The 12684-nt window shown below is 35.7% G+C and overlaps 1 protein-coding gene across 1 annotated transcript in view; it reads left to right on the top strand.

Annotated features, from left to right (window-relative positions):
* The first annotated feature begins 878 nt into the window (after positions 1–878).
* LOC107656591 (sodium/hydrogen exchanger 3-like) overlaps positions 879–12684 on the top strand; it is a 13989-nt gene continuing 2183 nt past the window's right edge. Inside the window, exons 1-13 of the mRNA XM_016444485.1 lie at positions 879–1161; positions 5657–5959; positions 6834–6994; positions 7172–7250; positions 8801–8978; positions 9092–9312; positions 9407–9609; positions 9815–9904; positions 10998–11068; positions 11214–11343; positions 11586–11749; positions 11904–12021; positions 12206–12379. Coding sequence (XP_016299971.1) covers positions 879–1161; positions 5657–5959; positions 6834–6994; positions 7172–7250; positions 8801–8978; positions 9092–9312; positions 9407–9609; positions 9815–9904; positions 10998–11068; positions 11214–11343; positions 11586–11749; positions 11904–12021; positions 12206–12379 — 2175 coding nt within the window. The remainder of the gene's footprint in view (positions 1162–5656; positions 5960–6833; positions 6995–7171; positions 7251–8800; positions 8979–9091; positions 9313–9406; positions 9610–9814; positions 9905–10997; positions 11069–11213; positions 11344–11585; positions 11750–11903; positions 12022–12205; positions 12380–12684) is intronic.

Here is a 12684-nt window from a genome sequence, read left to right as displayed (position 1 = left end):
TTACATATTTTTGCTCTTTTGTTGGTTTTGATTGCTTCTATTGTATTCATTTGTAAGTCGCTTTGGATAAAAGTGTCTGCTAAATGACTAAATGTAAATTAAATAGAAATTACAGAAAAAATATGAAATATGTACATTTTAAAAAAATTGTGTAAAATAAAAAATAAGATAATATAGATAAGATATATTTCGAGTTTATTTTCTTAACCTACTAGCAAAGAATCTAACAAAAGAATGAATGAACAAATGAATGAATGAATAAATAAATGAATTGCCAAATAAACAAATGAATCAATAAATAAAATGAATTGCCAAATAAACTTAATTTAAGATGCATTTTCTGAACACAAACATTATGCAATGAATTCAAATCATTTCAAGGATTTTTATTTATTTCTGCTTTAAGTTTAACTGGGGCTTGTGTGAACAGTAGGAGCTTTCATGACACTGATGTTTAAAAGACAATGGTTTGATTATCTGTGTTTGCCATATGTATGGGCCTCTGTTATTATCCGACTCTTGGCCCAAGGTGTTCATACCTTCCCCTTCAATAAAGAAACTTGTCAAACGAATCCTGTGGATAAGTCCCACATAAAATATTACACACCTGTGAGAGATAACAGGGAGGGGTCACAAACTACCTCCAAAGTGAATCTCTATTATCTAAGAGGAGGGACAAATAAGAGAAGGAATGTACACCATATGCATGTCAATCTCAGACTGACAGAGCGAGGAGAAAGACACTGGTGACAGCCGCTTAGAAACACCAGGATACGGGAGTGACTACATAATTACAACATAAATAACAGCTAATAAATGCAAGTAGGCACAAGCAGAAAGTGAAATACATAGCGTTTTTTGATCAACAAAAGTCTGTGATGGCGTTTCTACAGCAGTTTGCACTTCTTCTAGCATTATTAATAGTTTTCAGTACATCATGCAAGGCTGCAACATTAGAAGTAGATAGTGTTGAAGTAGGCCATAACTATTCTTCAAAGTCATCAGCTACTGAGAAAACTAGTACCTCGACTAACGATTCCACCGATGGACATGCTCCTTCAGTAATCTCTACACTACCTATTGTCACCTGGAAATGGCATCATGTAGAAACTCCATACCTGGTGGCCCTCTGGATATTGACCTGTTGGCTCTGTAAATTAGGTAAGTTCAATCACCGAACTGATCTTTTTTCATCTACAATATTAGTATAATACAAATAGCAAAATTAAAATAAAAAATGTACTGTAAGCATTTTTGTCTGCACAAAAAAAATGACTGAAGCAAATTTCAGTTTGAGGAATGCTGCACTGTAAAAAATTATCATAATTTAAAACACCCGTAAAACGGTATGGTAAAAGCCATACAGTCTATGGTAAAACCCTGTTAATTGTTTCCATAACTATATAAGTTGAAAAACTAATCTAATGGGACATTTTGTGTAATTTTACGGTAAAATACTGTTGACTTACAGTTTTTTGGAAGTGAAAAAGAACAAGTTATGCAGCGGAACCCCCCCAATTTAACATTTACATGTAATATTTATTTATTTATTTATTTATTACAGTGTGGTTAAGTTAAGGTTCGGTACCTTTTCATGACTTAAATGTTCGGTAATGGGTGACATTATTTTGTTAAAGAACGTTTTGGATTTTTTACCGGGAATTTTTCCACCCTATTTGGCAGTCTGAATCATGATATTGCCATGTTTGCCCAAATTTAGAAGGTAAAATTTACTCTCACCGAATGAATCTGTGCAGTGAATGTGCACATCTGACAGCTTATTATTGAATGGGAATCAAATAGGTTATCTGATATCTTTAATATCAGATTACAGGCCATCTCTCGAGAGTCATATTTCGCCAGACGAAAGCACTTCAAATCAAAATAGCCTACTAAATGCAGTCCTGACAAATACAATATACTTTTCTTTTAATCCTCATATTAGTTATCAGTAAATTTTATCTAAATCAGTTTTTTTTTCTATAAAATGCTGCCGCAAAGAACACTGCACAATGAATAAAGCTGGCCAGCTTTTTTTAGCTACGCTTCTTTTTTTATATAAAAATTAGACAGTATTTGGAAGGTGGACTCATCCGAACCGAACAGTTACTCAGTTGTCTGAGGAATCAGTTTCATAATAAAGTAGTATTTATGCATGCCACTTACAGGCTTCATGGAGGTACTACAGACTGAATGCTTACATCAATGTTTTTTGGCACTGGCATAAGAAAGACGGCAAGTGACCTGACCTGTTTAAGAGTCAATGGAGATTTAACAGGAGACAGAGTGGACGAGAATTAGCATAGAATACAAAGAGCACAGTGTTATGAAGGTTGAGTTCAAGGTGATGAGCAAGTTTAGACAAGCTGAATGTTTTAAAAATGGAAAGCAAAGGTGCATTAGCATTAAACAAAACAACAACTTCCTTTGCCATAGTATGTGTGGTCTAAAAGTTCTTAGTACATTTCGCCAATAAAATAGACAAAACACACTGATAAAAAGAAAACAAAAAACAATCACTCAGAAATTACTGGTAAATTTCATAAATAATGAAAAAGAAACATCAAGTAACGCATTTATAATTAAACAACTCTTTTAAGTAAAAAAATAAATAAATCAGTATTTTCTTGTAAAATTAACTTTGAAAAAAGTAACGCATATTTAGACATCTGTAATTCTGCATTTGAAAGTCAAGTAAAATCTGGTTTATCTTTTTTGTCATAATACCTCAAGAAAAATAATAAGCCAATCAATTTATTTATTTATTTTTAGTTTCACAAATTCAATTGCAAAATCTATTGCTGCACTGTAGGTCAATGACAGGCTTAAAATAAATAATTAAAGAAGCGAGCAAACAATATAGGCTGACTGTTAAAGACACTTTTTAAAATGTCTTTTCAATAATTAATTAATTTAGTTTGTTTTGTTTCGGCAAATACAGTTAATAAATAAATTGTGAATGTCATGCAATTAATTGGATTCAAATGTTTCATAAATTGACAGCCTAATGTTAAAGTCTGAAGGTGATTGCTTACTGTATTTCTTTGTGTTTCATGTCAATGTGACCTGCAGTTTTACATCCAAATTCTGTGTGCACAAAGATCCCATGTTCATAAACTCGCAGCCTCTGTTAATTGGCTGTTGGCAAGAAGCAAATGAGGTATATAATTTATATTTAGTTCCAGGACATGATCTGTAACACATCACTGGCAATGGACAAAGCTGGAGAGATCTACTCTGAGAAATTACAGTGCTGAAACAATGCCTTACTGCTAGTTAATAATGTACTACATTAAATAATTAATGGGCCGCCTGAATCTTTGACCTTCCTCAAAGGCACAGTGTCAGGTCAGCTTTAGTGCATGATAGTCAAAATCAGACTGTAGTATAAAGTTCATTTTCAGATTTAACGAATTGAAGTAAACCACAACCAATACACACTTAAAAAAAAACACCCACTAAAACACCAAAATATCCAATAAAATAACCAATTACAATATGTAGGATTACTGGGATATATATACTGTATATAAAATTTCCCATCCTTCCACAATTTATATTAAAAAGGGCAAAAATATAACAATAGCTATCTTTTACTTATTAAAATCATTATTTACAGTTGATAGATGTGTATAATTCTGACAGAAATTTAAAAAGATAATAATTGTGTCCCTTAGAGAAAGTCACCCCTGTGCATTGCAACATGCATCAAAGAGGCTGTAACGTATTCCCAATACCAGGACTTGATGTACGACATACTCTCGAATGTTGACCGTTGATTCTATTGCCGAGGTATGCAGTTATACTCACTGTACAAGTCGACGGTACTGATTGCAAAGACATAAAAAAAAACTACATCAATCATTACTTAAGACTTCCATAAAAGATGCATGCTACTATTTTAATACTCTCAATTGTTAAATAATTTTAGCTCACTCATAAAAACATTAAGTCAAGGTCACCCACAGCATAATGGACATGAACGTCCCCCTGAAGCTGTAACTTTCCTGATGTTTTTTGATATCGGGTGTAACATACAAGAGGGGTCAACAAGGTGCAGAACAGTTTACTAGTTTAGGCCAGCTCTGTTTGTTAGGCATTACAGCCTTTATTGCCCAATCACACAGTCGGCGGGATGTAAACTATTTAACTACGCCAAACCCAAGAGTAAACACATATTCCACATAAAAATCTAATAGTGTAGTCTGTAATTGTTGGTTGGCTGAACAATTGCAGCTTTAAAATATGACATATGAAATTTGAACAGACCATGATAAAATAACACAGATCAAAGTGAAATAAACCTGTTGCATAATATCATTTACATGCTACAAAGACACTGTAAAGTTCTGTAATTGTGGGCATTCAAATGTATAATCTCATTGAGATGAAAGCATGACAGACCTTGTCTGGCAGCGACAAAGCTTTTAAATGCGGTATGAAATAATCCAGCGAGTCATCCAATAGGAAAGGACTTGTTTCTCTTACTTAGAAATAAGAGCAAATTGAGAGCAAATTAAGTGTTTTGCTTAAATCTTCTGCTTCAGATTTTTCACTTAGTAAAATGACCCCAGTAATCCTACGTGTCTATTAAAGTATACAGACAAGATCTCACTAAAGTCTCAAACTGTGCTCATATCAAACATTTCTCATCATAACATACTACCAAAACCAAATTAATAAGGTATAGGTGCAGTGATATGCTGTCCACTCCTTCGTGGTGAAGATGATACAAACAATCCAGTAAGATTGATAAATTGGTTCACAAGATAGAAAATATGTTAAGCCTCACTATATTAACTAGCTTACCTTAAACATTGAGCAGGATGAGCGGTCCATCCGCCTCGAACTTCCTTTCCTGCAGAAGATGACGAAACATCAATATCAGTGGCACAGCTTAATTTTTTAGCTCAAGTAACTGATGTTAAATTAATCACATGAAACACAAAGTTCCTGTGAACTAAAGCGTTTCGATTGTTTGTCCATTTCACAAAGAGAGCTTAATGTGTTTATAAATAATGTTTCTTCAGTCACAGGCAATTTTGGAGCTGTGAACTTTTACACTTCTCAGTCTCTCACTAGTTTCTCTTCAAACAATGACTTGCATCACATTTTGTTACTTTTCCGAAAGTCATGAGAATTTCAACATTGTCATTTCTGATACATCAAAGTTGAGTATCAAAGTACTGAGTTGGACATTCTGAGGTGGACATTTTTTGACATGGATCAAATGACTCCTTTGTCTTGGTAAGATTAATTATATCTAGCAATTTATCCAAAATACACAACATTTTACACAATATATAAGACTGAAAGTCTGGGTTGTAATGTACATATAAATTAGAAACAAAATACAGTTTTAATGCGGTTCATATAATTAAATGTGACTTACGAAATTAAAATGCTGAAACGTATTATAAACTCAAAAGCTGAAGAATGATGTTTGACACTATTCTTCAAAAGTCTGGGATCAGTAAGATGTATTATTTTTATTTTTTAAAGAAATTATACTTTTATTCAGCAAGGACACATTAAATTGATCAAACGTGACAGCAGTGGAAATGGACTAAATCAGCATATTAGGACAATGTGAAACTAAAGCCTGAATAATGACTGCTAAAAACTCAGCTTGTCATCATCTGTCTTCTCTTTTTAGTGTGTGAGCTGAACCACAGTGTCACCAGTGTGTTCCCAGAGAGTGGTCTGCTCATCATGCTGGGCTTTATTTTGGGAGGAATCGTCTGGGGAGCAGACAAGGCGCAGACTTTCAAACTGATCCCCACCAACTTCTTCTACTACTTGCTTCCCCAGATCATCTTGGATGCAAGTTACTGCATGCCAAACAAACTATTCTTCAGCAACCTGGGTGCCATTCTTATCCATGCCATTATTGGAACATGCTGGAATGCGGGCACAGTGGGCATTGCACTATGGGCCTGCTATGAAGGGGGTGCAATGGGTAAATCTGAGTTTTACAGTGACATTTACTTAATGATCATATGACACTGAAGACTGGAGTAATGGCTGCTGAACATTCAGCTTTGAATCACATGAATAAGCTACATTTTAATATAAATTTGAATAGAAAACTATTACGTTCCCAATTATATTTCTAGGGACAAAAGGGAAGTAACACTTTAAAACTAGATAAAAAAAGTTTGTCAAGACAAACTTTAGGTTGGCTTGAGAAAGCCTAGCATGAAAGTTTAAAGCAGCTGTAAAAGCTTTAAGTTTAAAACTTTAGATAAATAGATTAGATAGATGTTACTATCATGATTATCTTGACACAGTTTAAAAGTTTAGACAGACAGTCAGAATATCTTAATAGCTTACTCTCTTGTTCTGCTTAAATACTGGTTCCCTTTCAGTCAGTCACGTTCGACGTTACGTCAGTCGTGACTGACGAATTGGGATCTCGCCCAGCAACTGTGGCGACGGAACGTAACGTCTCCGTTCCCTCCTTCAGGGAACGAGGGTTACACAAGTAACCTAGACGTTCCTCTTGACATTGACGAGGAGCAGCTGGTAGGTCCAGTCACCTAGATTAGAACAGGGAAGAGCACAGAAAATAGGACAAAACATACAACAAAAACTACAACACCCAGCAGGCCGTTGGGTCCACTGGCAGCACATCAATGAATGACATACACCATGATTACGAAACACAAATTCATACGTCCTGGGACGTAACAACTGTTACTTTAAATGGTAATAATATTCACAATATTACTGTTTTTACTGTATTTGTGACCAAATAAATGAATAAACGCAGTCTTGGTGAGCATAAGAAACTTACACAAGTTTCAGTTACTAACAGTTTCACTAAACCTCAGGGAACTTGAACATCGGCCCTCTGCAGTTCCTGTTGTTTGGTGCTCTGATATCTGCCGTGGACCCTGTGGCAGTGATTGCCGTGTTTGAGGAAGTGCATGTGAATGAAGTGCTTTACATCCTGGTATTTGGAGAGTCCCTGCTCAATGATGGAGTCACAGTGGTGAGTCTCAGTTTTGCTCAACAACTCTAAATGTCACGGCTCATTTTTTTAAAGGAATCATGGCATTTTCATTTAAAAATTTACTTGAATGTCAAGTAAATATTTGATAATAGTATTTGATGGCTATTACATCCATCTAATATTATCTCTCTCTCTCTCTTGTTCTGTCTGTCACAGGTGCTTTATAATGTGTTTGATGCATTCGTGTCTCTGGGAGGCCCGAAAATCAACGCCGCAGAGATTATCAAAGGAATAGGTATGGACACAGACAATGGGGTGCATAACTCTTAGATCACTAGTGGAAATTCTATTTTCTGCTGTTCCCTAATAAACACTTTGTCATGCCTGTTCACAAATTGAGCCAACTGACACCAGTGTTATTTTAGTAGCACTGGTATACTATTATACTTAGATTAGATTAGATTTTACTATTATACTTACATTTTTAAATATATTTTTACTTTAATTATAGTTCAAGTTTTAGTAATTTTATTGTGCATTTATTTTATTTATTTTTTTTCGTTTTTAATCAATTTAGTTTTATTAAGTTTTAGTTTTGGTTATTTTAGTACTTCAACTTAAGGTCCACATGAAATCAAAATTGACATTATTTACTTTGTTAGCTCACATTGCTAGTCTGGAGGTGAACAATTAATCCATGCAAGTTAATCCACTGAAAAAAAAAAAAGTTTGTCTTGGTAATCTTTAATCAAAATCTAAATATTTGCTTCCGCTCTGGAATGACATTCCTTCTCTGATGACATCAGTTTGACCAGAATATCCTTGACCACTGCCCTCTAACCGTTAGTTTGTTACGAATGAGAGCTGGAGAGGATGTGCGCTAAAATAAATCCCCACCCTCTATTCAATATTCTGTTTCAGTTGGAAATACATCACAATACTGAAGTTGGCAGCAACTTACATTTCACGCTGACTTTAAAGGGGTGGTTGATTGCGATTTCACTTTTGTAACGTTAGTTCGTGTGTAATGTTGTTGTTTGAGCATAAACAATATCTGCAAAGTTACAAAGCTGTAAGTTCAATGCAAACGGAGATATCGTCTTTTAAAATTCTGGCAGTTTAATGCCTACAAAAACGGCTGGTAGGGACTACAACAAGTTACTTCCCGGGTTTGTGACATCACAAACCGACAGCGCAAAGTTGTAGTATTTCCTCATCGACCAGCACGGATCAGCTCCAGGCAAGACGAAGCAGATATCGTCTTCTTTTGGAAGACCACAAGTAGTTTCGCTTTCACAACGAAGCACACAGCGTCTTTACGACATGGCGGCGGAAACAACAAAACTACAGCGAGAATAAAAGTTATGCCTTCTTTCTTTGCGTGAACATTTGGGTGGAGTTATGCAAATCTTCCCACAGAGCGACGTAGGTATGTTGAGGCGTGTTAGAACGAGCCGTTTTAGGTAGGTGTGGCTGACTCTTAACTTTTATAAAGAATATCTCTTTGGATTTGAGAGTTTAGTCTTTGCAACTTTACAGATCTTCTTTATGCACCAAGAGCTTGTAACACTTCAAAGAGAAAGGAAAAATTGAAAACGCATCATATGACCCCTTTAACACATGTTAGACTGCACCCCATAAACACAATCAAGCCTAGAAAAAACCCAGTGAACCACCCCTTTAACTTAAACAAAATGTGAAATGTTGCCTTGGCCTTTAGCTGAAATAAAATAAATTTACGTTTTATTTATTATTTTAAGTAATGATTTTTTTATGGTTTTAGTTTTAGTTAACGATAATAACCCCTTTTGACACCCCCTCACAACACATTTTTTGCTCTCCTAGTTTCGTTCTTTGTTGTGGCATTTGGAGGCTCCTTTCTTGGTGTTGTGTTTGCCATTCTGATATCCATGCTGACCAGGATCACCAAGAACGTCCAGGTCATCGAAGCCGGCTTCATCATTGTGCTTGGCTACTTGTCTTATCTGACGGCGGAGATGCTCTCACTCTCTGCGATACTTTCGTAAGAGCTTCTTAAGAAATCAATGCTTTCCCGATAAATTTAAAAATTAGTAAATTAATGTAAACCATTTGTTTACAATAGTCATTGTTTACAATAATCATTGACTGTGACAGGATCACTTTCTGTGGTGTTTGCTGTCAGAAGTACATCAATGCCAACATGGATGAAAAATCTGTCACAACGTTACGTTACACTCTGAAGGTGATGGCCAACGGCTCAGAGACCATGATCTTCGTCTTCCTGGGAGTTTCAGCCATTGATAAAAACATCTGGGTTTGGAACACTGGCTTCATCCTTCTCACTATCTTCTTTGTCGTTATATTCAGGTTCATTGGTTAGTTAAAGTCATGAATTCCTTGTAAATGCTTCCTAAAACTCTGTTCATGTTCATGAAAACTGACGTCAGTTGTGGATTCCTTTATATGCAGGTGTTTTCTTCCTCAACTGGATCTTGAATCAGTCTCGTCTGATTCCTATCGACATCACAGACCAGTTTGTAATGGCCTACGGTGGCCTACGAGGAGCAGTGGCGTATGGACTCGCGGCCATTTTAGATGAGAAGAAGATCCCAGAGAAGAATCTGATGCTTGGTACCACACTCATTGTGGTGTATTTCACTGTCATTCTTCAGGTGTGACCCTTCAATCACTCATTCTGACCATAACTAGTGCATACCATAATGGATCTGTTGCAAAAGCATGGATGTCACTTGAATTCATAAGGCCTGTGATTATAAACTTATAAAAGTGGGCATTTTGTGATGTTCTCAGTTGTCCTCATCTGATGACGGACATGGTTTGGCTAACTTGAAGTCACTGTGTATATTATTTTTGTAGGGGATCACCATGAAACCACTGGTTCAATGGCTGAAGGTTAAAAAGGCAACTCATTCGGATCTGACTCTCAATGGAAAAATGAACAACAGGGTAAAAAAACACTCATGACAGTTTATCCCTCTACTTTTTTTTTTAACATTAATGATTCCCTATTTGCATAACAATAACTTCGTTTTTTAATTTGTTTATAATAACAAAACCTAAAAAAAATAAATAAAGTAATAATGATATGATATTAAATAATGTGACCTTAACCCACTGCTATACTGTCAGGACAAAAAAAAAAAAAAGGAAATATTTACAGGACTACAACATTCTCCAAGCTATAAACAAACACATAATAATATTCAGTGCTTCTCCCTTAAACAACTTTAAAATGCATTTTGTGGCCATATACTTATATACTAAGGGAGTAATTCTGTGATGTCACCTCACCTGAATATGTCTTTGTGAGCACCTTTTCTTTTGGCTTGTGGAGTAAACATTTAGTTGTTTTTCCATTAATCTCACTCTACTGGCAAAGTACTGCTAGTAGAGTATGTCTGAATGCGCGAGGAAGTTTGGAGGCGCGAGAAACCGACCAACAGATTCAGTTGAACATGTGCGTGAGTGAGCCAGGAAACCGCTTCGAACAATTCAAATTCAAACTCCTTACATTTAATCGACGTCCATGATTCAGACCGGTTCAACCGATTCATTACAAATAACTGATTCAAATGAGTCATTCATCCCTGAATCGGACATCGCTTGTTCCGATTCTGATTCTAAACAGCTGACAGAGTACAATGTAAAAATATCTGTAAATGAGCTTAAAAGTTGTAAAGAAAAATTTAACGCTTTTTTTGCGTTTTGCAACGCTACCTAACAACTTATAAAACAAAACAACTGTGCATCTGAAAATCTAAATAATTAGGCTATTAAAAATATCGACTCACCTCATTTTTGAGAAATTATGTAGCCTAAATACCCTCACTCCCTACTGCTAGCGTCTCTACTACAGTACAGCTCTACATGACACACTGGCTTATTATGGATAATTTCCACACTGCAAATATGATTTAGTCCATATGCGCAGTTTCAGCTAAATGGACAACATCTAAGTAGTGGTAACTGTCAACATCAAAAAATGAAATACAATAAGGGTGATACCACTGTGTGTGTGTGTGTGTGTGTGTCTCTATAGGCTTTTGAACACATACTGACAGCAATGGAGGACATCTGTGGCCGAATGGGAGATAACTGGTGGACCAGACAGTGAGCATTTAACTTTAGGAAAAAACAAAAAAACAAACATATAATTTGTGTTTGAGAACTTTTACTCCGTTTCTCTCTCTCTCTCTCTCTCTCTCTCTCTCTCTCTCTCTCTCTATCTCTCTCTCTCTCTCTTTCTCTTTCTTAGTTGGAACTATTTTGAAGACAAGTATGTCTGCTGGCTACTACTGAAAAGCGATGCCAGAAAGCACAAAGACCCAATCTTTGGTGCCTTCCACAAACTCAATCTGGAGGATGCCACTAAATATGTAACTGAGGTGAGAGTTTTTTCAAATTTCCAGTTTTACTGTAATGTTTTGTTAATTGCTAAAATGTGTTCTGTTTCCAGTTTTCAGTAGGTACTGTTTTAATGATGTCTTTTTCAAAGCCTCATAATATTTCACTTAATTTCATCAACTACTGTATGTAGTGAATGATATGAAGAATTAATGTGTTTTACACACACACACATATATATATATATATATATATATATAATAATAAAAAAATTCACATTTAGGGTGAACGCAAAGGTTCTCTGGATTTTATTCGTAATTATGACAGTGCCTCTGTAGACTTCAAGAAGAAGCTTGCTTTAGAGTATGGAGACATCACGCCTTATATCACGGCTGACATGTCAGAATATGATTTTGGCATTGACAATGTTCCAGTGACCTCTGTTATGTAAGTATTTTGTCAAGTGGTTACAATTTTTGAAACTCAATGCAGTTGATAATGTTTTATGAGGTTTTACGAGAAAATTGCACAAATATAGATGGCTAAATGTGTTGTGCTAAATGCATGTTGACTACAATTATTTGGACTTCTTTCAATCTAGGAAGAACCCAATTCCATCTGTATCCCTCGATATCCATGAGCAAGACAGGAAGAGCATGCCTGATGACCTCAGTGCCCATCATCTATTAGCTCAGCATCTGTACAAGAGCAGAAGAGATGTAAGAACGGTCCTGATCACTCAAACCATAATTCCATTCTTTTTTTGTTCCTTTTTTTTTTTTACATGGAATATTGTTTTCTTATCAATATTTGGATATCTTATCACAATACACCTGCCCAGTGAAAAAGCTCATCTGAATCCCATTCCATCCAAATCAGTCCATTTCTTCTGTTTTTAACCAGAACCGTCCCACTTACAGCCGCAGTCACTATAACACCTCAGAGAATCCAGATGAAATGCAGGAGATCTTCCAAAGAACCATGAGAAGCCGCCTTGAGCCCTTCAAATCGGCTAAGATGGGTGTCAACCCTGCCAAGAAACTCTCCAAACATCCCAAGAAGGATTCAACACATAAGGTATTAGACTGTCTACTTTTAGTTAAAGGTCCCATATTGTCAAAACTGAAATTTCCTGCATGATGAAGATGTATATACATTTCAATTTCAGCAGGCAACTATTTTTACAGCTACATTATTGTTCCAGCCACAATTAATCACAACAATGTATATACAATTACAAATGACTATATATGAATCGTCAGTTTGTTGTTTTACGCAAATGCACACAGACATTATTTCATACAGGACATAGTCGTGAGATGCAAGAAACATAGACATATGGCAAGAAATCTGTAGACGCGCCCATAACAACAAAAGACAAT

The sequence above is a fragment of the Sinocyclocheilus anshuiensis genome, unplaced genomic scaffold (assembly GCF_001515605.1).
Source record: "Sinocyclocheilus anshuiensis isolate Anshui unplaced genomic scaffold, SAMN03320099.WGS_v1.1 scaffold1393, whole genome shotgun sequence".
In the NCBI taxonomy this organism is placed as follows: Eukaryota; Metazoa; Chordata; class Actinopteri; order Cypriniformes; family Cyprinidae; genus Sinocyclocheilus; species Sinocyclocheilus anshuiensis.
This window is presented reverse-complemented; position numbering and strand designations above follow the sequence as displayed.